This window comes from Equus asinus, chromosome 21 (assembly GCF_041296235.1).
Source record: "Equus asinus isolate D_3611 breed Donkey chromosome 21, EquAss-T2T_v2, whole genome shotgun sequence".
Taxonomy (NCBI): Eukaryota; Metazoa; Chordata; class Mammalia; order Perissodactyla; family Equidae; genus Equus; species Equus asinus.
This window is the reverse complement of record NC_091810.1, coordinates 91,175,944-91,200,482: the sequence shown is the minus strand read 5'-3', so window position 1 is coordinate 91,200,482 and position 24,539 is coordinate 91,175,944. Positions and strand designations below refer to the sequence as shown.

At 38.1% G+C, this 24,539-nt stretch overlaps 1 protein-coding gene across 4 annotated transcripts in view; it reads left to right on the top strand.

The window, feature by feature from the left end:
- PLOD2 (procollagen-lysine,2-oxoglutarate 5-dioxygenase 2) overlaps positions 1-24,539 on the top strand; it is an 88,694-nt gene that overhangs the window by 15,540 nt on the left and 48,615 nt on the right. For all 4 annotated transcript variants that reach the window (XM_014829910.3, XM_014829909.3, XM_044754331.2 and 1 more), the window contains exon 2: positions 24,411-24,502. In XM_014829910.3, coding sequence (XP_014685396.1) covers positions 24,411-24,502 — 92 coding nt within the window. The remainder of the gene's footprint in view (positions 1-24,410; positions 24,503-24,539) is intronic.

Here is a 24,539-nt window from a genome sequence, read left to right as displayed (position 1 = left end):
TGCTAAAGTCACTTTTCTGAGATGAAACAACTAGGGCTTACTCAAGGCTTCTGAAACTTGAGAAGGTCAAGAGATAACAGAAAAATTCTGGCTCATTTAGGAGGGAGAGATTTGACTTGACTCCACTTCTTAAGTATTCATGAAAGCAAAAGTACCAAAGAAAACTTTGTGGATCACCATAACTGTACTCGTAATTATAGGTTTATTTTTAGTGATTTTTATTTGAAAGTTTTGTTTTCATGTAACCCTTTTTTTGTTTTTGTAGTTTATTTGCTCATAGCAGAAACTACAATAAGCTTTTGGCTGAAACTTCTGCTGAGCATATCTACAGAGGAGTATCTTGTATTAGAATTAGAAGGTTGGTCTTCCTCAAAATTATTTGGAGTTGGGACAGGCAAATATTGTTTCATTTTACTTGACTTTACTTCTCTAGGCTCTAGGCTCTTCCCCATGGCATTTATTTATTTATTTACTTACTATTTTTTTCTTTGAGGAAGATTGGCCCTGAGCTAACATCTGTGCCAGCCTTCCTCTATTTTGTATGTGGGATGCCACTACAGCATGGCTGATGAGCGGTGCTCGGTCCATGTTTGGGATCCAAACCCATGAACCCTGGGCCCTGAAGTGGGACATGTGAACTTAACCAGTACACCACGGGGCTGGCCCCGGCATTTATTTATTTTTAAGCTGCATTTGTTTTGCTTATTGTTCGTGACACTTCCAGGTGGTAAGGACACACACTTCGGTGCTAAAATGAGCAAACAAAACTGGATTGGAAGTGGTGGGTTAGGTTCATACATGCCTATGTAGGTTAATACGCTGCCATGGGAATTTTAGTTTTTTGGGTTTTGTGTGTGAGTTTAAAGTGATACATCTCAAAAATGTTTGCTTTCATTTTGGTGAAGATAAAAATCTTTGGTGAATCTGGATTTATTTTGATGACTTGTGGCCAGTGTGCAGTCAGATTTGCCATTTCTAATAATATTTTTCATCTGTAAATCATTCTAAAAGCTCTAGAAAGAAATGACAGAGCTTTTGTAAGAAATGTTGAAGCACCAGTAGGACTCAGTAAGGACCAGGGTATGACAGACTTCATGAAGATGGTATTACTTCACTTGAAAATTGTATTTTTGGTTGCAGTGAAAATATATGCATATAATTGAAAATGAAGACAATAGAAGAAGAAATTAAATTTGTTCATGATCCCACTATCATTAGTAAACAGTATAAAACATTGTGATAGTATTTTTTCCTTTTGTTTCTGTTCACTTATTTTCAGATGTTTTCCTTATAAAATTGGGAAACATGCACATACTGACAAGCATAAAGAGACAATGTTGTATTCTATTTTATTTGCAAAACTCTGTGTTGTAAGTATTTTCTCATGGCTTCAAATACTCTTCAAGTCATAATTTTTTTTTTTTTTTGAGGAAGATTAGCCCTGAGCTAACATCCACCAATCCTCCTCTTTTTTGGTGGGGAAGACTGGCCCTGAGCTAACAGCCCTGCCTATCTTCCTCTACTTTATATGTGGGACGCCTGCTACAGCATGGCCTGATAAGCTATGCGTAGGTCTGTACCTGGGATCCAAACCTGGACCCCTGGGCTGCTGAAGCAGAGCATGTGAACTTAACCACTGCACCATCAGGTGGGCCCCTTCAAGTCGTGATTTTTAAGTAACATTTTGATATCCTGTTTTGGGGTTATACCATAATTTGCATAACTATTATCCTTATTATTGGATTTATAGTTCGTTTGCTATTTTGTACTAATAGAAATAATATTGTAGGGATGTTCTTGAAAATGACTTTGGTTTCTGTTTTCACAGGATAGGTCCAAGAAACAAAATGTTGAAATCAAAGGATGAGAACTCTTGTATTGTTTGTTACATATTGTCGAGTTGCTTTCCAGAAGGTTGTATGGATTGTCATCTCACCAGCAGCATATCAGATGGTCTGGTGTATGGAATTCTCAGCAGCATTACTCTTAAAAGAATCTCTTCCAGTTTTTAGGGGAAACTAGGGTTTGATTCTCTTTATCCTCCTGTTTTATTTCTTACATTTCTAGTGATTCATTTCTTTATTTGCCAAAATAAAAGCTTTTTTTATTTTGTCACCGTTTCTTCTGTGAGTTGCATATTCCTGTCAGTGGAGTATGCATTCTAGTGGAGTGAGGAAGGACCACAACAGATGTATGGGATGGACATAAGCACTAAGAAGAAAGGTAAAATGGGATTGGGGCGAGAGAGCTGAGGCTGACAGCGCTGTTTTAGGTACTGTTTTCAAGGAGGGCGTTTCATACTGAGCAGAGACATGAAGCAGCAGGTTTTCCCACGCCTGCTTGAGAGGCAGGGAGGGGCTGATGGTGGAAGAGGAGATCAGAGTGACAGTCAGGACCAGGTTACATAGGGACTTGGAGACTATGGTAAGGAGTGTAGATTTTGTTGAGAACAAAAAAGGAGACTATTAGAATATTTGGAAGCAAAAAGACTCAAGACCTGTGTGAATGAGAATGTTACCTCCTCTGAATGGAGTAAGACTGGATTTCAAGCCCACTGTCCCCTTTGGCCACTTTGCTGGGTGGCTTTGTGGAGTACACCTGCTCGGCTATACCTTGTAGCCCTCAAGTGCCAGAGTTGCAGACGTCATTTTGGTGCCAGTGTAGGGAGCGGAGTGAAGTGGACAGGGATAAATGCAGGGAAATCCTTCGGGAGGCGACTTCAGTACTCCAGGGCAGGGATGGTAGTCCCCCCTGGGCGAGTCACAGGAAGGTGGTGTGGGAAGGCTGGGTTCTGTAACGCTGATGGAATTTGCAGGCAGATTGGATGGGAGATGTGAGAGGAACAGAGGAGTTTAAGTTTTGCATGTTAAATGTTTAAATTTGCCTAAGTCGACATCAATTAGGAATACACTCTTACCTGCTGTTCTTTTATTCTCACGCTTGTTTACATGGACTGGAACCTTTTTGAGCGACTTTGGTGACTGTTTTACAGTTATTTTAGTATTCACCATTATTAAAATTAATAGTCTTTTTCGGTGTCTATAATGTTGTTATCCAAGTGTTTATTCAGTAGAGAGCTGGTGCTGAAAAACAGGCCCCCACAGCAGGAACTTTGCAAGGGCGGGCGGGGTGTTACCCTCCGGGAAGAAGGCCAGACAGCTGGTGTGATTCACTGGGCTGTGTTTGGGAGACAGCACTCTGCAAAGCGATAGTTAAAGTGCTGAGAAACTACAGAGCAGCTTGAAACAGACTTCAGTTTACAGAAATTGCTGTATAACCAAAGCAAGGAGGGTGGAAACAAGTAGGGGGACATCTGGCTTCAGGACCGTGGGTTCAGGGCCGCAGAGTCAGAGTCAGCTGTGCTTTGCACCGGCGCTGGGCGTCGGCCGTGTTTGATTTGATGGGAGATCGGAATGTGCTGATGAGGCCTTGCTCTTCTAGTTTGATGCAGTATGTTAATTAAAAACCTTGACTTTGAATTTAACTCTTGCTGTTTGTTATTTATTATGCTTCAATATGTTTTAAATAGTTACTATGCTTAAATATGCAAGCACTGGGCTATTTATGTGCCCAGAAAATACTCCCCTCTTCTCTTGCTTTCCATTTAGTTCCATGGGAAAATTAATCTTGTAATATGAGAGATGTAGGTTTTGTAGTATTTTCTCTGACCGTCCTTTGTAGCTGGAAGAAGGTCTCTGGTGATTCTGATATGTGCCACTCAGTTATCAGAAGGAGATGGAGGAAGACAAACTGGAAAAAGAGACTGAAAATGAATAGGCAAAAAGAGGGGAAAAAAAATAGTGGAAAGAAACGTCAGGAGAGAAGGGTGTGATACAACTGGATAGTGAATTTGACACTAAACTTTTTTGCTAATTGAATCAAACAAGGAAACTTGTTGGATTATATAATTTTCTATTTACTGAAAAAATACACTTACACATTGATTTAAATGACAAAAATCTGTTTAGAAAAAATTAGTTTAGTTTCATGAAGTACATTAAATAGCAGTAGATAGTAGCCTCAGTTGTGGTTTATTTAGAGTTACTTCCTAGTAACTCTAGAAAAGGGACATTTTCTTCATCTTTTTGAAAAGTAAGGGAGAAGTTGTATTAAATTGTAACTTGGTAATTTCTTTTCTGATGGGAACATTTGGTCAATGATACAGTATAGTAAGAGACATTGTTACTAATCCTCTAACTCTCTAAAGACAGAAATGAAAAAAATCCAGCATAGCTGACAAAGAGGGGGTCCCTGAGATATCAATATTGCTGGATTATATTTGATTTCACCCCCTATACACACTGTTTCACCTGAACTCATCTTTCCTTCGGGTCTCAGTTTTAGTATGAATTCCTCAGAGTTCTTCCCTAACCTTCCAATTTAAAATAATTTCCTCTATTAAAATCTCTCATCTCCTTCTTAGCATTTATCACAATTTCTACTTAGACTTATTTATGCAATTATTTGCTTACTGTCTGCCATCCGCACCCCTACTCCCTACTCTATTATAAGATCCATGAAGGCAGTGACTCAGTCTTCCGAAAGTATTTATTGATGCCTTCCTTCCAGAAATATTTATTGAGTGCCTACTATGTGTCAACTAGGAGTTGGGGCACCATCAGCTCCTAGAGTTTACATTGTCCTAAATTCTAGCATTTGCTTTTTTATCATTGTATCTCTAATATTTAGCACAGTGCCTGGTTCACAGAGAATAGTCAATAACTGTTTGTTGAAGGAATGAAGATGAGAGCCATTGAAGATTATTTGTAGGGCTCAAAGGTAGAGTGGAGTCAGGGTTTAAGTCGTAGTTTAGCAATATAAACTCCTGCACCTGGGGTTCCTTTCCTCTGTCACAGGCTGAAATTTCCAGATGCCCCAGCCTCTGTGCTACTCCCCTGGTGCACACGAGTTTCTCTCTATTCTGAAAAGGGAAATAAGAATAACCCAGAGATTCTGAATGATATTGGTCTGAGGTGGGTCTTGAGCATCATTATTTTTTAAAAGCACTTTAGCTGTCTATATTATACATGCAGGGTCCAAAATTACTAAAGGAAGAAGAGTATGGAATTTGTGTCTAAAGGGTTCTCTTCTTGTCCAATACTACTGGTTTTATTTTGGCAGAAGAATTGTAGGTAGGGTGTATGCGTGTATGTGTGTGTATTTTTTTCCCCAGAGAAGTTTTGAATTTTTTCCTTGCCATTCTAATAATTATCAAAGCAACACAATTTTTCACCAAATACCATGGAAGCCTGAGATATTTTTCGCTGCTTCAGTGTGAGAATGTTTTAGGTCAGTTTGATTTTTCTTTCAGTAAAAGCTAGAACCTCCCTGATGTTAGATATTATTTTATAAACTGCATCTGGGGAATGTGTACAGTTTAAGTAAGCTGCAAGATAAATCTCTAAAGGCTTCATGTAGTAGCAATCATTTTATTATTGGTGAACATTTTTGAAATACAGCAATTTTAATTTTATTGTAGTTAACTTTGTACTATTCTTTTTAGCCATAATTGATCTAAACATCCAGCTGTTTCTTTATATTACTTATGATTAAATATAGGAAAACCATTTACTGACTTGATTTAATACACAGTATGAGCAAATGAGTTTTCTACCTCCCAGTACCTAATAGATTATAAAAATTGTAAGGGGCAGTAACTGGAGAAACATACTGTGTTGATGATAGAAGTGGACATACTGACACTCAGACATGGAATTGGAGACCAAGAAATTAAAGGTCAGAAACAGCATGTGAAAACCGTTCTGTCTGGAGCCATTTATTGTGGGGGTAAATAGCCATGTAGAATTAGATGTGTTTTGGGGAATTACTGTATCACTGGAAAGGACAGTTAGACATGATCATGAAACGTCAGGAAGAGGTTAGATTTGTCTGGTATTCTTTGCTTAATTATAGTATTTTATAGAATGATTTTGACTAAAAAAGTATTTAGGGAAAGATGAAAGCGTCCGAGGTTTAACTGCCTTGAATGCTCAGTGAAAAATGCTAAGAGAGCGATTCGAGAATTTGAGAAATCTTTTCTCTTCTTATTTTAAGCCATATTGTATATTTCTGAAAAACTACACATAAATAGTATAGTTTAATCCAAATTCGTTGAGGTATATACATTTTTAACAACATGCCAGTTTATGACTACTGTGATTTTTCTTCTACTTTGAGAAAATCCTGGAATTATGAGTGAGCGAGGAGTGTTGGAGAGGTCATCTGTGCTAGGGAAGACCAAATGCTTAGCCCTGCTTCTAGGGCATGGTGAACACGGACTTCACGCGGGCCGTTCTCTGACGAGTGACGCCAGGAACCTGTCAGCAGTAGGAACTCTTCCTTGTTTGATTCTGGAGTGTGGACGCTTCTTTTATTTTACTTTATTGAGGTCATAATGGCTTGTAACATTGTGTAATTTTGGTGTACATTGTAATTTATCAGTTCCTGTATAGACTGCGTCGTGCTCACCACAATAGTCTAATTTTTATCCGTTGCCGTATATATGCACCCCTTTACCCCTTTTGGCCTCCCCCCATCCCCCTTTCTCTCTGGTAACCACTAATCTGTTCTCTTTGTTCATGTGTTTGTTTATCTTTGGAGTGTGGAGGCTTCTGGAGAGCTTGGATTTCTGAGGATTCCTCACAGCAGCTGGCCCTGTGTGACACTGGCCGAGGTTTCCAACGGGGAATCTCCGTTCCTGTTACTCAGGTTCCCTGAATAGCTGCTGACTCAGATACAGCCTGTCCCGGTACATAGGTGCATCCTGCCCCATGTGGATTTATGCTGCTGAGATTAGATTGTATTCACAAGAGAGCTATTTTATAAACATCTGCTTTAAATATCTGTCTTGCTTATGAATACTTAATGCCTTGCCACGTTTTTGTTCTTCTTTTTGAAGAACCAGTTGGTGAACGTTCATTTCTAACGTGTTAAGCTGGGTACCAATTGAATATGATGGTACAAGACACGGGGAAAGAGGGAAGGAGGGAGGGATCGCTTTTCACAGTGCCCTTCCTCTAACAGTGCTCTGGGCCAACAGCTGGTATTTCTTCCCCCCAGTTGCTTTTCAATGTCCATGTTCTGATCCTTGTGACATATTTTCTCACTAATGACTTAAAGTGATGGCATTTACACAGGAATGTGTCACAATAGCTTGTTTATTCTATAGATAGATTTTAAAAAAAGAAAACCTCTGCATATTGATTTCTGGCTAAAACCAATGAAAATCTCAATAAAATGTTATGAGGTACAGAGAAGCTTTACATTTTAGGATGAGCTGGTGCACAGGAGTTTCTCTCTATTCTGAAAAGGGAAATAAGAATAGCCCAGAGATTCTGAATGATATTGGTCTGAGGTGGGTCTTGGGCGTCATTATTTTTTAAAGGCACTTTAGCTGTCTGTATTATATATGCAGTGTCCAAAATTACTATCCTAAAGGAAGAAGAGTGTGGAATTTGTGGGTCATTACCCTGTTTTATGTGTTATAATAAATCACTTAATCTACATTTAGGTTGTCTCATGGCGGGGTCCATAACTCCTCTGGCAGCAAACAAGTATCAACAAAAGAGAAGTTGTAGGGGCTGTATCCCCTTCTGGATAGGGAACATGGCATGTGGATTTTTTATCACCTTGAAGGTCACACCAAATACTTCTGATTTTAACCTTTTTGTACCATTTTACCTATGCAGCAGGCTAATCTTTTAAGGTTAGTCTTCTTAAATAATCTGGAGTCCTTCTTCACTCCTGTCTCTCAAACCCCACATTTAATCTGTCAGTTAGTCTCGTTTAGTCTACCTTCAAAACATATCCAAACTGATCACTTTTTACCCTCTTTCCTGCCACTCCTTGGTCCATATCACCATGGACTCTAGCCTAGATTATTGTTGTAAACACTGTCCCAATCAGGCCTCCTAATTTTACCCTTGACCTCTTTCAGTCATAGCAACCGGAGTAATCCTGTTAGACTTTAGTCAGGCCATGGGGCACAGGCTGGTATGGCAGTTCGGAGCACAGGTTCTGGAGCCAGGCTGTCTGGGTTCAAATCCAGGTCCTCCTATTAATAGTCTGTTTAATTTTGGGCAATATATTTAAATGTAACATTGGAATAGCTGTAGCACTGGATTAAATGAGTTCATAGTATCTACATGGTAGACACTATTATTAGTACTAGTAACAGTAGTAGTAATATTTTAGCAACTGTTATATTATCCTTTCACTCAAAATCCTCTAATAGCTTCCCATTTTCTTTGGGAAAAAAGCCAAAATCTTTACGATGACCTACTAGCCCCTGCACAGTCTATTCACTCTTGACTTCTGACCTCATCTCGTTTTCTCTCTTGTTTGGTCTCTTCTGGCCATTCTGGTGCCTGTGGTTTCCTCTCCCCTCTCCCCCGAGGACACAGGAGGCCTGAACCCGGCTCAATCAGATTCTCGTATTTGTTGTTTCCTCTTACTGGAAAGCTTTCCCTCAGATCTTGCATAGCTAGCTCACTTCCTCCACTTCACGTCTCCCTCTCAGTGACACTTGGTTATGCTGTCTAAAACTGCAACACGTTCAAGGCTCCCTCTGTCCCTCCTCACTTTCTCTTTAGCCCTGTAAGTTAAATAAATACATTTTGTTTGGTTTTGTCCCCCTGCATTAGAGTGTAAACTCCGTGGTGGCAGAGATTTTTGTCTCTTTTGTTCATTCTTGAATCTTCAGTCTCTAGAACAGTGTCTAGCACATAGCAGGCACACAATATTTTTTGAAGGAGTGAATGAAATAACAGCACCTTAAGAATGTTAATTCTCTGCTCAAAGCCTCCTGTGGCACTCTTCCCCTTACAGAGCCCAATGACCTTAGCTGTGGGATCCATGATCTGTGCCATCTTGTCTTCCAGCTGCTCTCTCTCACTCCTAAATTACGATTTGTAATTAACCATTTTCTGTCATTCTGGATACTGAAAACACTGTTATTTCCTCCCCTTTTCTAACTAGCCAATTCTTATCCCATCTTTGAGGCCCATCTACAATTTTTTCTTTTGTGGCACTTTACCAGCTACTCTTGATTTCTTCCTTCCCTGTTTAACTTCCTCATTGTTATCTAGAATTTGAGATGCTGAAGTGTGTATATTCATTGGCATAACTAGGATGTAGTTCTTGTAGTGTCATCCCTGTTCAGCATCATGAGCATCTCCTGGTGCTGATCCCTGATGCTCAGAAATTATTCCTAAGCCTCTCCTAAGACATATCAAATCAAAAATTCTGGGGAATGTGGTCCAGAAATTTATATTTTAATAAGACTTTGGGTATTTCTGATGTGCACTAATGTTTGAAAACCGCTGGACAAGGACATTGGCATAATGGACCAAAATAGAAGATACTGGATTAAGGGTCCAGTGGATCTTCAGGGTTCAGTAATCCCAAGGGATGGAAGGAAACTGAAGTGGGTGTAAGAGGGCCAGAGGTAGAATGGTCCAAGAATGAGTAAACGAAAACATTTCTCTGAAATGTATCAGAAACTTGGAAATATATCTACAGGGTAAAGGACAGTCAGGGCAAGGGAAATCTGTTCTTTAATGCTTAAGTTCATGATTCAGACGTTTTCTTGTTGAGTAAATTTTGGACAATAGATGATTAGCAGAGATCTTGGAAGTTGAAGCGTTAGCATTAGGCAAATCTTGAGAATGGTAAGTCATGTGAAGACTAAGGCAGTGCGTATGGCCTTTTCTGGGTAGTGAATGTTGGGGATACCATCTCTGAGACTGGAATATTTTGACAGGAACTAAAATTGAGGAAGAGGGTACAAGACCAGTTTCGAGTCATCTATTGAAATAATATGTCATGATAGGAATCTACCACTGGTGGAAAAAGTAAAGGACAGAAAACCTAATTATTAAGGAAAGGAATATATCTCTGCAGAAGAGCTTGGAATTGGAAGAACCCGAGGAGGACTGGGAATAGGTTGGTGTGAGCTCATGGAACAAGGTTAATGGCCTCAAGGATGATGTTTGGAGGCCTAGAGGGGCCAGTTGTCACAGAGATCATTAAGGTCAACTGACGGTGTCTACTGTGCACTACATATCAAATTAAATATTTTACTTGAAGACAAGTCATACACACATTATACATCTTTTTGTCTCATTATTGCCTGGATGAGAATAGATTGAAATCAAACACTTAATAACTTGCTGTTTATGAAGACTTATTTTAATCATATTTATATGTTTATTATATGAGACCAATCCCTTTGATTATTCCCCCCCCCCCCCCCCAATTTAGAACTTGAATAAAACTGTACTTCAAGCACTGGGAGTATATAAACATATGGTCAGAAAGACCTTTGGCTCTCTGCTAAAACTGACCCATTGTATGCATTATATCATACACATTATAATGGGCAGAAAACTTAGAAAAGTCAGCATGTTCATGGTTTTATATTGTTTTGCATTTAAAAAGGTAAAAGGTCAACTGGGTAGACTTCTCTGCTGCTGTCCTTCAAGCCTTCTAAGCCCCATGTTGAGGCAGATGCTTACCCACATTGTGCCAACCTCACTCCATGGAATTAACTTTAAATGACGTGTTAGACCAGATGGACTTAACAGATATATACAGAACATTCTAAAAGCAACAGAATACACATTCTTCTAAAGTGCACATGGGACATTTTCCAAGATCATATGTTAGGCCATAAAACAAGTTTTAATAAACTTAAGAGGATTGAAATCATGTCAGGCATTTTTTCTGAACATAATGGTATCAAACTAGAAATTAATTACATAAAGAAAATTGGAAAGTTTACAAGTATGTGGAGATTAAACAACATGCTACTAAACAACCAGTGGGTCAAAGAAGAAATCAAACAGAAATAAAAAAATACTGTGAGATAAATGAAAATGGAAATGTAACATACCAAAATTTGTGGGATGCAGCAAAAGCAGTTCTGACAGGGAAGTTATTAGTGAGAAATCCTTACCTCAAGGAACAAGAAAAGTCTCAAATAAACAACCTAACTTTACACCTCAAGGAACTAGAAAAAGAAGAACAAATAAAGCCCAAAGTTAGTAGAAGGAAGGAAATAACAAAGATTAGAGGGGAAATAAATGAAATGGGAGACAAGTAAGATAATGAAAAGGTCAATGAAACTAAGATCTGGTTCTTTGAAAAGATGAAATTGACAAACCTTTAGCTAGACTCACCAAGAAAAAAAGAGAGAGGAGTCAAAGAAAATCAGAAATGAAAGAGGAGAGCTTGTAACTGATACCACAGAAATACAAAAGATCATAAGAGACTACTAGGAACAATTCTACACCAACAAATTGGACAACCTAGAAGAAATATGGCTATAGTCCTAGAAACATACAACGTGCCATGGCTGAATCATGATAAAATAGAAAAGTTGAACAGACTGATTACTGGTAAGGAAACTGAATCAGTAGCCAAAAACCTCCCAACAAACAAAAGTCACAAAAGGCCAGGGCCAGATAGCTTCACTGGTGAATTCTACCAAACATTCAAAGAATTAATACTAGTCCATCTTAAACTCTCCTAAAAGTAGAAGAGGAGGGATCTCTCCAAATTAATTTTACAAAGCCAGCATTACCCTGATACCAAACCAGACAAGGATGCCACAATAAAATTACAGTCCAATATCCTAGATTCAAAAATCCTAAACAAGTTATCAGCAAACCTAATTCAACGATAAGTAAAGGGATGGTACACCATGATCAAGTGGGATTTATTCCAGGGTTGAAAGGAGGGTTCAACAGTTGCAAATCAGTCAGTGTGATACACCACATTAACAAAATGAAAGATAAAAATCGTATGATGATCTCAGATGCAGAAAAAGCATTTGACAAAGTTCGGCATTCATTTGTGATAAAAACTCTGAACAAAGTAAGTATAGAGGGAACATTCCTCAACATAACCAAGGCTATATATGACAAGCGTACACTAACATCATACTCGACGGTGGAAGACAAGGATGCCCACTCTCACCACTTCTGTTCAACGTAATATTGGAATTCCTAGACAGAGCAGTTAGGCAAGAAAAAGAAACAAAAGGCATCCAAACTGGAAATGAAGAAGTAAAACTGTCAGTATTTGCAGATGATGTGATATTATATATAGAAAATCCTAAAGACTCCATCAAAAACTGTTAGAACTAATAAAAGAATTTAGTAAAGTTGTGGGATACAAAATCAATACACAAAAATCTATTGCGTTTGGATACACTAATAATGAATATCAGAGAAATTAAGAAAATAATCCTATTTACAATTGCATCAAAAAGAGTAAAATCCCTAAGAATAAATTTAACCAAGAAGCTGAAAGACCTGTATGTTGAAAACTAAAAGACACTAATAAAAGCAACTGCAGAAGACAAATAAATAGAAAGATATTCCATGCTCATGGATTGGAAGAAGTAATATTGTTAAAATGTCCACACGACCCAAAGCAATATACAGATTCAATGTAATCCCTATCAAAATTCCAATGGTGTATTTTACAGAATAGAATACGGTTCTAAAATTTGTATGGAACTATAAAAGACCCCAGATAGCCAAAGCAACTCATACAAGTCAATAGCAGAAAAAACCCAAAGAAAAAGTGGGCAGAAGATCTGAATAGACATTATTCCAAAGAAGACATACAGATGGCCAACAGGTACATGAAAAGATGCTCTACATCATTAATCATCAGGGAAATGCAAATCAAACCACAACGAGATATCACCTCATCCTGTTGGAATGGCTATTATTGAAAAGACAAGAAATAACAAATGTTGGCAAGGGTGTGGAGAAAAGGGAATCCTTGTGCACTGTTGATGGGAATTTAAATTGGTGTAGCCAGTATGGAAAATAGTATGTAAATTCCTCAAAAAGTTAAAAATAGAACTACCATTTGATTCAGCAATTTCACTTCTGGGTATTTATATGAAGAAAACTAAAACTCTAATTTGAAAAGATACGTGTATTCCCATGTTCACTGCAGCATTATTTACAATAGCCAATATATGGAAACAACCTAAGTGTTCATTGATGGATGAATGGATAAAGAAGTTGGTATACATATATAATGGAATATTATTCAGCCATTAAAAAGAAAGAAATCTTGCCATTTGTGACAACGTGAGTGGATCTTGAGGGCATTATGCTAAGTGAAATAAGTCAGACAGAAAGGCAAATATCGTATGATCTCTCTTATATGTGGAATCTAAATATATGTGTATAAAACCAAGCTCATAGATAACACAGAACAGATTGTTGGTTGCCAGAGGTGGGGATGGGGACATGGGAGAAATGGGTAAATTGTTTTTGTTTTAGTTTAAATAAATTGAATTAAAAAGAGAAAAGATCCAAAGTGAGGTCTAAAGAATTTGCTAGTATATACATTGACATCTCTTGAAGCATCCATGAGAACAACAGCATTGGTATCCTCTGAGGGAAAGTCAGATAGATGTCTGGGAGAAAGCACTGGGAAAGAATATTTCTTCCTACTTTATCAGCTAGTCCAAAAAGTTAAATTACAAAGAGTGGCTGGAGAAGGAAAAATCAGTCATGTGTGTATATAAATGTATTTCTCTAATCCCTAACTTGGCACAGTGAATGCTGGAATGTTTCTTATATTTTCTGGGATATACTCCAAAAAAAAAAGACATTTTTCTTATATAAAGATGAAAATTTATGACAGTTTGCAGCACAAAGTGAATAATAAAACTCCTTTTTTGGAATCTTGTATTAATTCCATAGAAGAAGATATCTGTAGTTGTAGATATCAGATCATCTACATTTAACTTTATGTCCCCAAAATATCTGATATACTGACTCAGTTTTCTAGTAATCTGCTATATGGTGATTGAAGAAGACAAATAAATGGAAAGATACTCCATCTGAACAATGTGGAGAACTAGCAAGTTATGGGGGATGATTCTGAGCTGTCAAAATAGGTGCTTTTACATTCTTAAGACAGTGTGAGGATGGGCTGCTGCTCAGATTAAATATACTTATTTTATGCAAGGTCAATGCACTAGAAAATGTCCTCTTTTAAAAAATATAATATGTTCATCACAATGTGGTGTGGAAGAGACAAAAGTTTGACTGTACTTGAAGGTGATGAATGAAAGTTATGACTTTTCCCTTGTTTCCATTTCAGCCACTCCCCACTTTAGCAGGTCTGCTTTTAATTTTGCATCCCAGATTCATTTATTTTCATTCTTTTAGGTTAGGAAGACTTCTTCAGAAAGATTCTTCTTCCCATAATGGAGAAGTAAAGGTTATCTTGGTTCAGGCACCTCACCCTTACAACTTTCTCTGAGAGCGTGGCTGGCTTAACCACCAGTCAGTCTCCAGGTGGCCCTCTGCCCCAGGGAAGCTCTTTTCATTCGTAGGTTAGTCAGCAGGAATCTATTATCTCAGCCCCTGCTCTTTTGTCCTGGTTGCTAACTTTGCTATTTATGCCTTTTGCTTATGAATCTGGGAAATATTTTTAGTGCCTTTGTAAATTATGGAATAAACAGCAATAGATCAGATTTGTTTGAACAAACTACACAGTCTTGGAAACAGATTTCTGGCAGGCAATTCATAGTCTCTGCTAAAGCATTTGGCCAGCAGATGGGGTACCCTATCCCAGTCAAAGGAGGTTCTTACTCCTGCTACGTCTTTCTGTTTTGGAGGTTGTTGCAACCTTTGAACCCTTGGAATTCCATGGATTAAAATCTCTGTGAAGGGGACAGACCCTTTTTCGTTTGGTAATAAAATTACATTGAAGGTATAAATTTCATAACCATTGAAGGGATCAGATGTGCTCTCCAAGTCATAAATGCTGGAAAATGGTCCTGTAGTCTTTATATCAATATTTGTAAAGATAGGAAACACTGCTTTTCCAAGACTGTCCATTCATTCTGGATGCTTTTTATTGTACTTTGTATTTGCTGTGGTCTGAATGTGTTCCCCCAAAATTCATATGTTGAAGTATTAACCCCCAAAGGTGATGGTATTAAAAGGGGGGCCTTTGGGAGGTGCCTAAGTCATGAGGGTAGAGTCCTCACGAATGGGGTTAGTGGTCTTATAAAAGAGGCTCCCAAGAGACCCCAGCCACATCCTCCATGTAAGGACACAGCGAGAAGGCTCTGGTGATGAACCAGGAAGCGGGCCCTTACCAGAACACAGCCTTGCGGCTGCCATGATCTTGGACTTCTCAACCTCCAGAACTGTGAAAAACAAATTTCTGTTGTTTCTAAGCCACCCTATCTGTGGTATTTTGTTATAGCAGTCCAAATGGATTAAGACAGTATTGATACAAAATCTACCTGCTCTCCATTGATTCTTCTCCCAGCCAATTATCTCCTTTAAAATAAGAGAGAAAATCTGTTTTTTCTCGTCAAATATGATGAGGTGGGGAGGTGGTGAATCTTTTATTCAGGTAGAAAAATTTTCAATCCCTCAACTATTCAATATGTGAAATAATTGCCAGATGTCTAACCATGCTGGTCCATCTCTGTGTTTGTCAAAATTCTCCCTAATGTAGCGTGCCAGACTCATAATTTTCCGCACCTGGGCTGCACAGATTACAGTGGGATCATCTTCTCTTGTTAAGATCACTTTTCTGCTTGTTGGTTTGTGTGTTTTGGCCAGCTGTCGCACGTGTTGGCTCATTTTTTAGCTTGTTTTTGAGTAGGATTCGCAGGACACCATTTTTTCCTTTCAGTTTTTTAAGTCATGTTTTACTTGCTGTGATTGAAGCCCCCCTTAGCATGATCATTCTCAGTGTTTGAATTTTACTTTCCCCTTCTCACCTCCAGAAACTATTTGTTGGAACTCTGTGTATAGTTTTTGGCTGCAGTCCAGTCCTTGCATTTTATCTCCGTGTTTCCGGGAGGCAATTGGGGTTGATGTAGACAAGTGGGTCCTCATTAATTTTCTTCTTACTGTTTATCACGTTCAGGTTGAGCTCTTGACATTAGGTTGAGTATCTTTACATAGGTCATGGATAGTTATTATGAGGGCCACTGGGGTGTTACTGAAGAGAGTTGGTGAAACAGGGTTCTGAATGAAGTGTTTTTTAATACACAGATTGAATAGAGTGTATAGTTCATATGTATATTAATCACTTTCTGAAGTATGTGGATACTGTTGAGATTAGAAGAATATAAACCTATTTAAATATGTCGCTGTATTTATATCAAGGTTTTCTCATAATTTTCATGGTCAATGGTTGCTATAATTAATTAATATGGTTATAGAGGGGCCCACAATTTCTTATATTAGAAATTACATCTCATACTATGAAAAATTGTCTCTTACTCTAAAATTCCAGTCTTAGCCTAATAATTATTCAAGTTGTATTGACTACAAATAACTAATTTCAGTGTTTTTTTGTCATATGATCATCTGTTTGTCAGTTATACATAGATGCCTTTAAGCTTTCACTATTATCTGTTATTCTTAAGTGCTTGAGCTTTAAGCTCTGCGAAAGCAGCTAGGTGCTAGGAATTCTTGAGCATACTGTTAATAGTCCTTTGATCCTGCCTAGAAATTTGTCTTCCATTCGATTCTAGGTTACTCAGTAGACAAACTGAACATGTGCATATATCATCAGAAAACATGGCCACCCAAAAAGAAATTCAGAAACCTAAAAAAAGGCTCAATTTTAGCATGTGTACAATTTTTTTTTTATTTGAGAAAAAGTTTAAAAATGCATGTTATGATTTGAAGCACTTACGAGGGGTAGAGTTGGTCTTAGTCACTTTGACCTTTTAGGTGTCCGAGGCCTCTGGAGGTCCTAATCTGGTCCTGCTTCACTTGCTCTCTGGTGTTGGTTGACCTTCTGGTTCTGAAAGAGTTTATCCTTAACTTAAAAGCCTCCTACCATTTGTCTGCTGGACCATTTGCCATCCATTCATTTGTACATCATTGGCAATAGTCTCTGGTCCCCTTGTACATACTGCTAGGGTGACCAGCTCATCCTTGTTTACTCAGGACTTTCCGAATTTTAAGACTGGAAGCCCCATGTTCTGTGAACCTTCTTAGTCCTGGGCAGACTGAGCTGGTTGGTCACCCTACATCCTCACCTCCCTCCCTCCGCTTCTTCACAGCATGTCTCCTCATTGACTGTGTCTGTGCATTGTCCAGCGTGGGCTGTGGAAGCTCAGGCCTCCATCTGAATGCTAACATGTGTGAAGATGTCGCCTATGTAGCAGTAGTGGTTGGAAATTACTATTATTTTTTCTTTAAGCATTCCCTTTTCTACCCCCTTTCCTATAAAGATGCTAAGGAATCCTGTGATGTCCTTTTCACACTTCCTTTTTAGGTTTTCTTCCTTGTTGAAATTGTGGCATGAGTTGCTCTTGAGGAATTTTTGTTTTGAATTTCTTTTAACAATTCCACAAAATAAAATTTGTTTTTTTGCCACCTAGACTCCATGGCTTCAGTTTGTTTGTCATAGTGTTTGGGTGACTAGTGCTTAACAAAGAACAAAACCGTGCAGTAAGACCTAGGAAAACCATACTTTTAGTAATTGAACATCCTGAGTTCCAGTCCTAGATTGGTTACCACCTAGCTGCAGGATTCTGGACAAGTCTTGTTTTCTCTTTGGGTCTTGGTTTCCTCCTCTGTAAAAGAAGTAGGCTTTGCTAGACTGTCCATGAAGTCACAATTTATGTTAAATGAAATGACTCTTAGTGTAGGAGTAGGGGATGATGCCTTATGTACCAGGTATCTCTCTTCTGGAGTATATTGAAGTCTTTTCTATGTCTCTCTGGCCTGTTCCTCTGAACCCAGCCCTCCATCAGACATATAACCAATTAGGGCCATGATTCCTCTTTCAGATGAAGACTTGTTGGCTGCATAATGGGTCAAGCATCCCCAGGACCATCCCCAGGTTCAGCCATTCACTAGGAAGACTCAGAGGATTCAGCATATTGTCGTACTCATGGCTATGATTGATGACTGTGAAAGGATACCAGACACAGCCATCAAAGGGGAAAGGCGCTTGGTCCAAGTCCAGGGAAACAAGACACAGCTTCTAACTGCCAGTGGAGTCAACAGGATGTGCTTAATTCCCCCAGCAGCTAGTTGTGACAACACATGTGAAATGTTGTTTCTCAGGAAAGGTCATTAGAGACCAGTGCCCATGGTTTTTATTGGGGGCTGGTCACATGGACAACCTCTGTACCAAAATTCCAGACTCTTAGAAGGAAAGCAAGCGTTCACCATAAATTCATTGTTTGTACAATTTAGCACAGTGAACCATTCTTATCTGGGAGTTGTGAGAACCCTCCCAAAATTCAGCTTTCCAGGTGCCAGCCAAGGACCAACCCTGCAAACAGATCTAAGGAGAGAAGTCTCAGGCTTGCTACATTATCGCTTTTCTTCACAAGGAATAAAGCTCAAAGTTTTCTTCTAGCCTCTTGACTCTAAAAACAGCACATCTGACATGGGAACAAAATAGATGGAGGAATAACTGAAGTTCTATTCCTGGATTTGCTGGTAACTTGTTGATGACTTTGGCTAACTTGCTTAACCTGTTTAAACCTTGCTTTCTTCGTCTGTGAATTGGAGATGATAAAGCTAAAAAGGCATTTTGTTGAGAACAAATTATTTTATGCATATATGCAAATGAAACATAACATCACTTGTCCCTGAATCCACTCATTCAACAAATGTTTGTTAAGAACCTACTGTATGCTGAACACTGTGATAGGCCCTGGAGGCGTAGTGCTGAGTCAAAGATGTCCTGTCTTTCTGGAATTTATAGTCTAGTTGAGGAGAGAGACTTTAACTTCAAATAATAACAGTGCAAATTAATATACAATTACAATTTGTGGTAAGTTGTCTGAAAGAGAGTTAGAGAGTGCAGTGAAAATGTGTAGTGGGTACTAACTTATTCTGTTAGGTCAGGGAAGGTCTCCCTGAGGAAATGGCATATGTGTAAGAGTCTCAAATTTGAACAGGCAGTGGCTACATCAAGAGATTGAGGGGACAGTAGATAATGGTCTTGCCTAGGCTCTTCTCTTTGCGTGGGAGGGAGCAGGCATTGTTGGAGAAACAGAAAAGGCCAGTGCAGCTGGAGCAGAGAGAGCAAAGGGGAGAGAGGTATCAGATGAGATTGGAGAGGATGGAGGTAGTCAAGGACCACGTTGAGATAATGAGCTGGGCCACCATCCTGAGAGCTACGCGAAGCCACGTAAGGGTGTTTAGCAGTGGGGTACATAATCAGACAGCTAAATATTTTAAAAAGATCACTCCGGCTGCTTTGTAGAGATATGACTGGAGTGGGTAAAGTGGGTTTAGGAAGCTATTGCAGAAGCCTGGGCTAGTGATGATCACAATTTGAGTTAGTAGGATAGTTTACTTGGAGGTGGAGAGAAATGTAAAAACTTGAGAAGTTGTATCTGCAGTTACTGGCTAAATTATTTGAATGAACAGCTTCAAGTTGAACTGTTTTTAGATAGGTTTGGTCTTGATTTGTTTTTTACCATTACTAAGATCATAAAATCTTGAGAGTTGGAAGAGATTAGACTCTTGAGTGTATAACTCTGATAGAGAAAGAGATGGAAATGGAGTTATAACCTATTGAGATGTGCACAACTACAACCTACCTTATCCATACATCTGTTGAGTAGAAATAAGAAAGATATAAGAAGATACTGTATAATACATATGTAGAACTTAGAGTGTCAGCCACTTTGCATATATTAACTAATTTAACCTCCAGAGCAAACCTATTAGGTAGGTGCTATTATTACACACTTTTTATAGATGAGAAACAGATGAAACAAAGAATTTAAGTAACTACCCAATGTATAATAAATAGTAAATGGTAGAGCTGGGATTTCAACTCAAATAGTTTGTCTTCAGATTTATACAGCCAACCACGGTGTCAAAATCTGTCTTGGCCTATGTCTTAGGCTAAATCTGGCCCATGGCTGCCTTTGTACAGATAGCTAGAAAATTAATAATTTTTTTTCTTTTTTACCTTTTTAAAGGGTTTAAAAAAAGAAGGGCTGGCCTGGTAGCATAGCTGTTAAGTTCATGCACTCTGTTCTGGAGGCTGTGAGTTCCCTGGTTTGGATCCCAGGCATGGACCTACACACACTTTTCATCAAGTGATGCTGTGGTGGCATCCCATATACAAAATAGAGGAAGACTGGCACAGATATTAGCTCAGTGACAATCTTCCTCAAGCAAAATGTGGAAGATTGGCAACAGATGTTAGCTCAGGGCCAATCTTCCTCCCCAAAGGAAGGAAAGAAAGAAGGAAAGAAAGAAAGAAGGAAAGAAGGAAGGAAAGTAAGGAAGGAAGGAAGAAAGAAAGAGAAAGAAAGAAAAGCGGAGATTCGTGACAGAGATGGTATGTGGCCCACACAGCCTAAAATATTTACTATTTGGCCTTTTACAGTTAGAGTTTGCTGGCGCCTGCACTGTGCCAACCGTTACTAAGAAAACATATTCCTTCAGTAGAAAGTTGAGAGCTGCTGGGCTTTACAGATGAAGGGTGTGACTGCTCATAAAATGAGTTAGCTGCGGAGTGAGAACAGTGTACTCAGAGCTCCTGTGTTAGAATCGGTTTTCTTGATATTTGCAAATTTAGAATTAAGGATTGGTTTGTGTGTGGGGAAGGTTTCTGGGGAAGAGTGATTTATCCCTCAGTACTGGGATCAAAGGCAGCTGGACTGGTGCTGAGTTACTTAATGCAATGCTTGTCATTAAGACAATGAATTTCAGATGAATTTTATGTTCTGCTTTAGCATTTGGACACAGGCTATAAAAGCAAAAAAAAAAAAACCTTTCTATTTTAAATCCATGATTTGTTTTTGGAAAGAAAAATTAGGTCAGCAGTAAATATTGGTAATTTCTGCTCTTATTTGGAGGAAAGAAAATGACTTTTTAACAGTGCCTCCCCCGACCCCCACCCCCAACTCTAAGTGCATGAATAAGAGAGAACATAGCATGTTTTGGCCTGTCTAAATAAGTTGACTTCTTGATTTGGAAGAAATTCTGATAGTCGTCTCAATTTTTGTAGAGAGCTAAATATTTAGCTACTTCAGTATTTATCAAATCGCACTATAGTGATAGGCATTTGGGGACACTGTAAAGATGATTACACAAGTTTTTGGGTGTTTTTGCTATGATATGATTTTCATCGATGAGCAGTTCTAGTCTCTCTCGCTCTGAATCTATTTTCTAATAGAGTCAGTCAGTGGCTATAGAGGTTACATTTGGTCACAGCTGAGCTTCCGTTTGCCTTTTCTTTGACGCCATTATAGATTGGTTTGGTAGTGGTGACGGGTGTATATTGCTTAAGTCCATTTCCTCAAGTTCATTTCCTCAGTCATCTCACTTTAGCGTTTCAGTTCTGGCGGGTGGATTGGGTAAGGTACGAATTATAGTTGTTTAAATTATAGTTTTGTTTGGTTAGAACATTTCTGTCTGTTTCATCTTTCCTTTTACTTAGATTATTCAGGCTTAAAGTTTTATATTGAATATTTTTCTGTCATTTTTCTGATAGGAAGATTAGAGATTGTGTATGAAGTTGAACTCTATTTTTTTAGCTGTAGAAATTTCCAAACGTGTACAAAAAGAATCCAGTTTTAACACTCGTCACGTCTGGCCAGTCTTGTTTAATCTCCATCCTCCTCCTCCATTGCCTCCCCTCTACTCCAAACAACTTTAAAACAAGTTGCAAACACCATATCCTTTCATTGGGTAAATACCTCAGTGTGTCTCTAAACTGTAAGGACTTTTTTTCTTTTTAAGATTGGCACCTGAGCTAACATCTGTTGCCAATCTTCTTTTTTTTTCTTCTTCTTCTCCCCAAAGCCTGCCAGTGCATAGTTGTATGTTCTGGTTGTAGGTCCTTCTAGTTGTGGCATGTGGGAAGCCGCCACAGTATGGCCTGATGAGCAGGGCCATGTCTGTGCTCAGGACCCAAACCAGTGAAACCTTGGGCCTGCCGAAGTGGAGTGTGCGAACTTAACCATGTGGCCAGGGGGCCGGCCCCTGTAAGCACTCTTTTGAAAAAAAATCAATGCCATTAACATGCTAAAAAATTAACTTTCTTAATATCAGTAGATATTCAATTAGTGTTCAAATTTCCCTAATTTTCTCATAAATAACTTTTTGCAGTTAGTTTTTCAAATCAGGATCCAACTGAAGTCCATGATTTGCATTTGGTTGAATTGTCTCAATTCTTTTAATATACTATAGCAGTTACTGTGGCAGTTTCCCTTCTCTTTTTCAACCCTTTTGCCATCGATTCTATAGATCAGTTGTCCTCTGTCCTTTTAGTTTTGGTAAATTTGTAGTGTAAATTTTAGTGAAATCTAAAGTATATGTGAAAGGTAGGTTCAATTCTTTGACAGGAATAGTTCATAGATGGTGAGCACGTTGACCCTTGAATCAGCTGGTGAGAGCTCATGCGTGGTACATGTCAGTACAGCTTTTACTTCCCCCGATCGAGTAAGGTTTATTTTTCATCACAGTAATGATACTGAATAGCAGGTAAGAGGAAACAGACGTTTATACATAATGTTGTTAAACATACCTTCCTTTAACAAAGTTTTTTATTATTTGGTGTTGGTTTTTTGTAATTAGCAACAGTACTGAAACAACAGGAGTCCTTATTTGGCATAAAATTGCCAGACACAGTCAGACTACACATTTTTAGTTTTGCCTTCTGAGTCATTGGATTAGGTAACATTTCTGGCTCCCCGAGGGTCTGGCCAACATTACTCTTCCTGTTAAGGATGATGAAATCTTTGCTGTTAATTTTATACTGGAAATGGTAAATGTAAAAGTCCATCCAGTCAAAATCTAAACTTGTAGCTAATTCTTATGACTTATGTAGAAAAAGTTAGAAGGCTTTTTTAAAGGCTATCTTTAAATGTAGTCATTTTATTACAGAGAAAAGAGATTGTAAAAAGTATGCTCTTTACTCTTATAAAATCTGGTATTCCCTATTTCAAAATTTATTGGGAATGGTAACATGTCACATTTTCTTAATTGGTTCAGCCCTGTTTGAAACTTTACAAATGAATATTTGTTTTTTTAAAAAAGAATAATTAATTGAAAAATCCTCTAAAAATATATCTACTTGTGGCCTGATGACTTTATGAAAATGACTTATTTTTCTTTGAATATTTATTTCTCAAAATGGTGGAAATTATGTGAGAAGTACCTCTTTCCAGGAGAACAGTCTAACAGTGTTGATATTTATCTTCATAGAAATGTTTTCTCTTTTTTTGGTTGACTAGCGAATGTTTGAATTTATTATTTCTTTATGTGTATTGCGCTTATATTTTATGGTTTTATTTTTGAAATTTGATGGAGAATTACTTTGATTCGTATGAAGTTGTTTCTAATTGATTCCTATTATGCATTAATGCTGTTTCCAATGATTGTGTATTGCTCAGTGGACATTTAACACCTTCTGAATTTTTTCTTATTGATAATGGACAAGTGAGAATCAAATGATATATCTCCGTGCCTAGAATGTTGAGAAGATGTCGGTTTTGCTTTCTTAGTCCATGGGTCCTCCTATATCCTTAAGTTAAAAAAAAATATCCGAGTACTTTTGGCATTTGCTGAGGTACTCGCTTCTTTTATGCGTTTTCCAACATGCCTTTTCCTGATAAGTATTTCCCTTAATAGCTTCTATAGATATTTTGAAATGATTCCTTAAATCTACCTTCTTCTACTAAGAAGTGGTGTTATGTTGGCTTGAAAATAATAGTCCATTATAAAATGGTAACTTAAAGCTGTGTATTTACTAGGGCTATGCTGATTTTAGTTCCTTTTATTTGTTAAAGAAAAAGCAAAGCACTGAAGTTGGTGTCAATGATGTGGCTTTTAAGGCTTTTCAATACAAAAATTCATTACTAGGAGGAAAAAAAACTAGGATTCTGTTTCTAAATGTTTTCTCCCAATTCATCGTAATCTGTTTTAAAGGGTTAGGATCAGTCTCGTGATTGGATCTTTTCTTTTTGTACATGTTAGCGTTTTGATGAATAGAATGTGCTTCAGGACCTCACTGATGTGTGCAAAAAATCAGTGATAACTTATAGGTGACAATGAAGCTGGTTGATGAGATGATTTCTAGGAGGCTCTCTGTCTCTGCAGATGAAAACTGCATTTTATGGAAGTGTTTCTCTTGGTGTTGAAGTGATTTGTTGAGGGCATGCTTTTCTTAAATTTTAATGTACTTTCTTACCATTAAAATGATTTATCATTTGATGGTTCATCATTTGGCATAGTATAACCCAGTTGAATCGCCTATTTTTTCAACAGCTCTTTGTTTAGCCTTGTGAAGATTAACCAACCAGAGCATTCCCATGGATTTAATGAAATCTCTAGTCACTATAGTGAGTTGTAATGTGGGAGCATTTTACTTCTTGGTAAACCATCTTATGGTATTCCCTTCTGTCTTTGCAGATAAATTATTAGTCATAACTGTAGCAACAAAGGAGACTGATGGATTCCATCGATTTATGCAGTCAGCCAAATACTTCAATTATACTGTGAAGGTATGGTATATCTTTTAATTCACAGAGATGTTAGAAT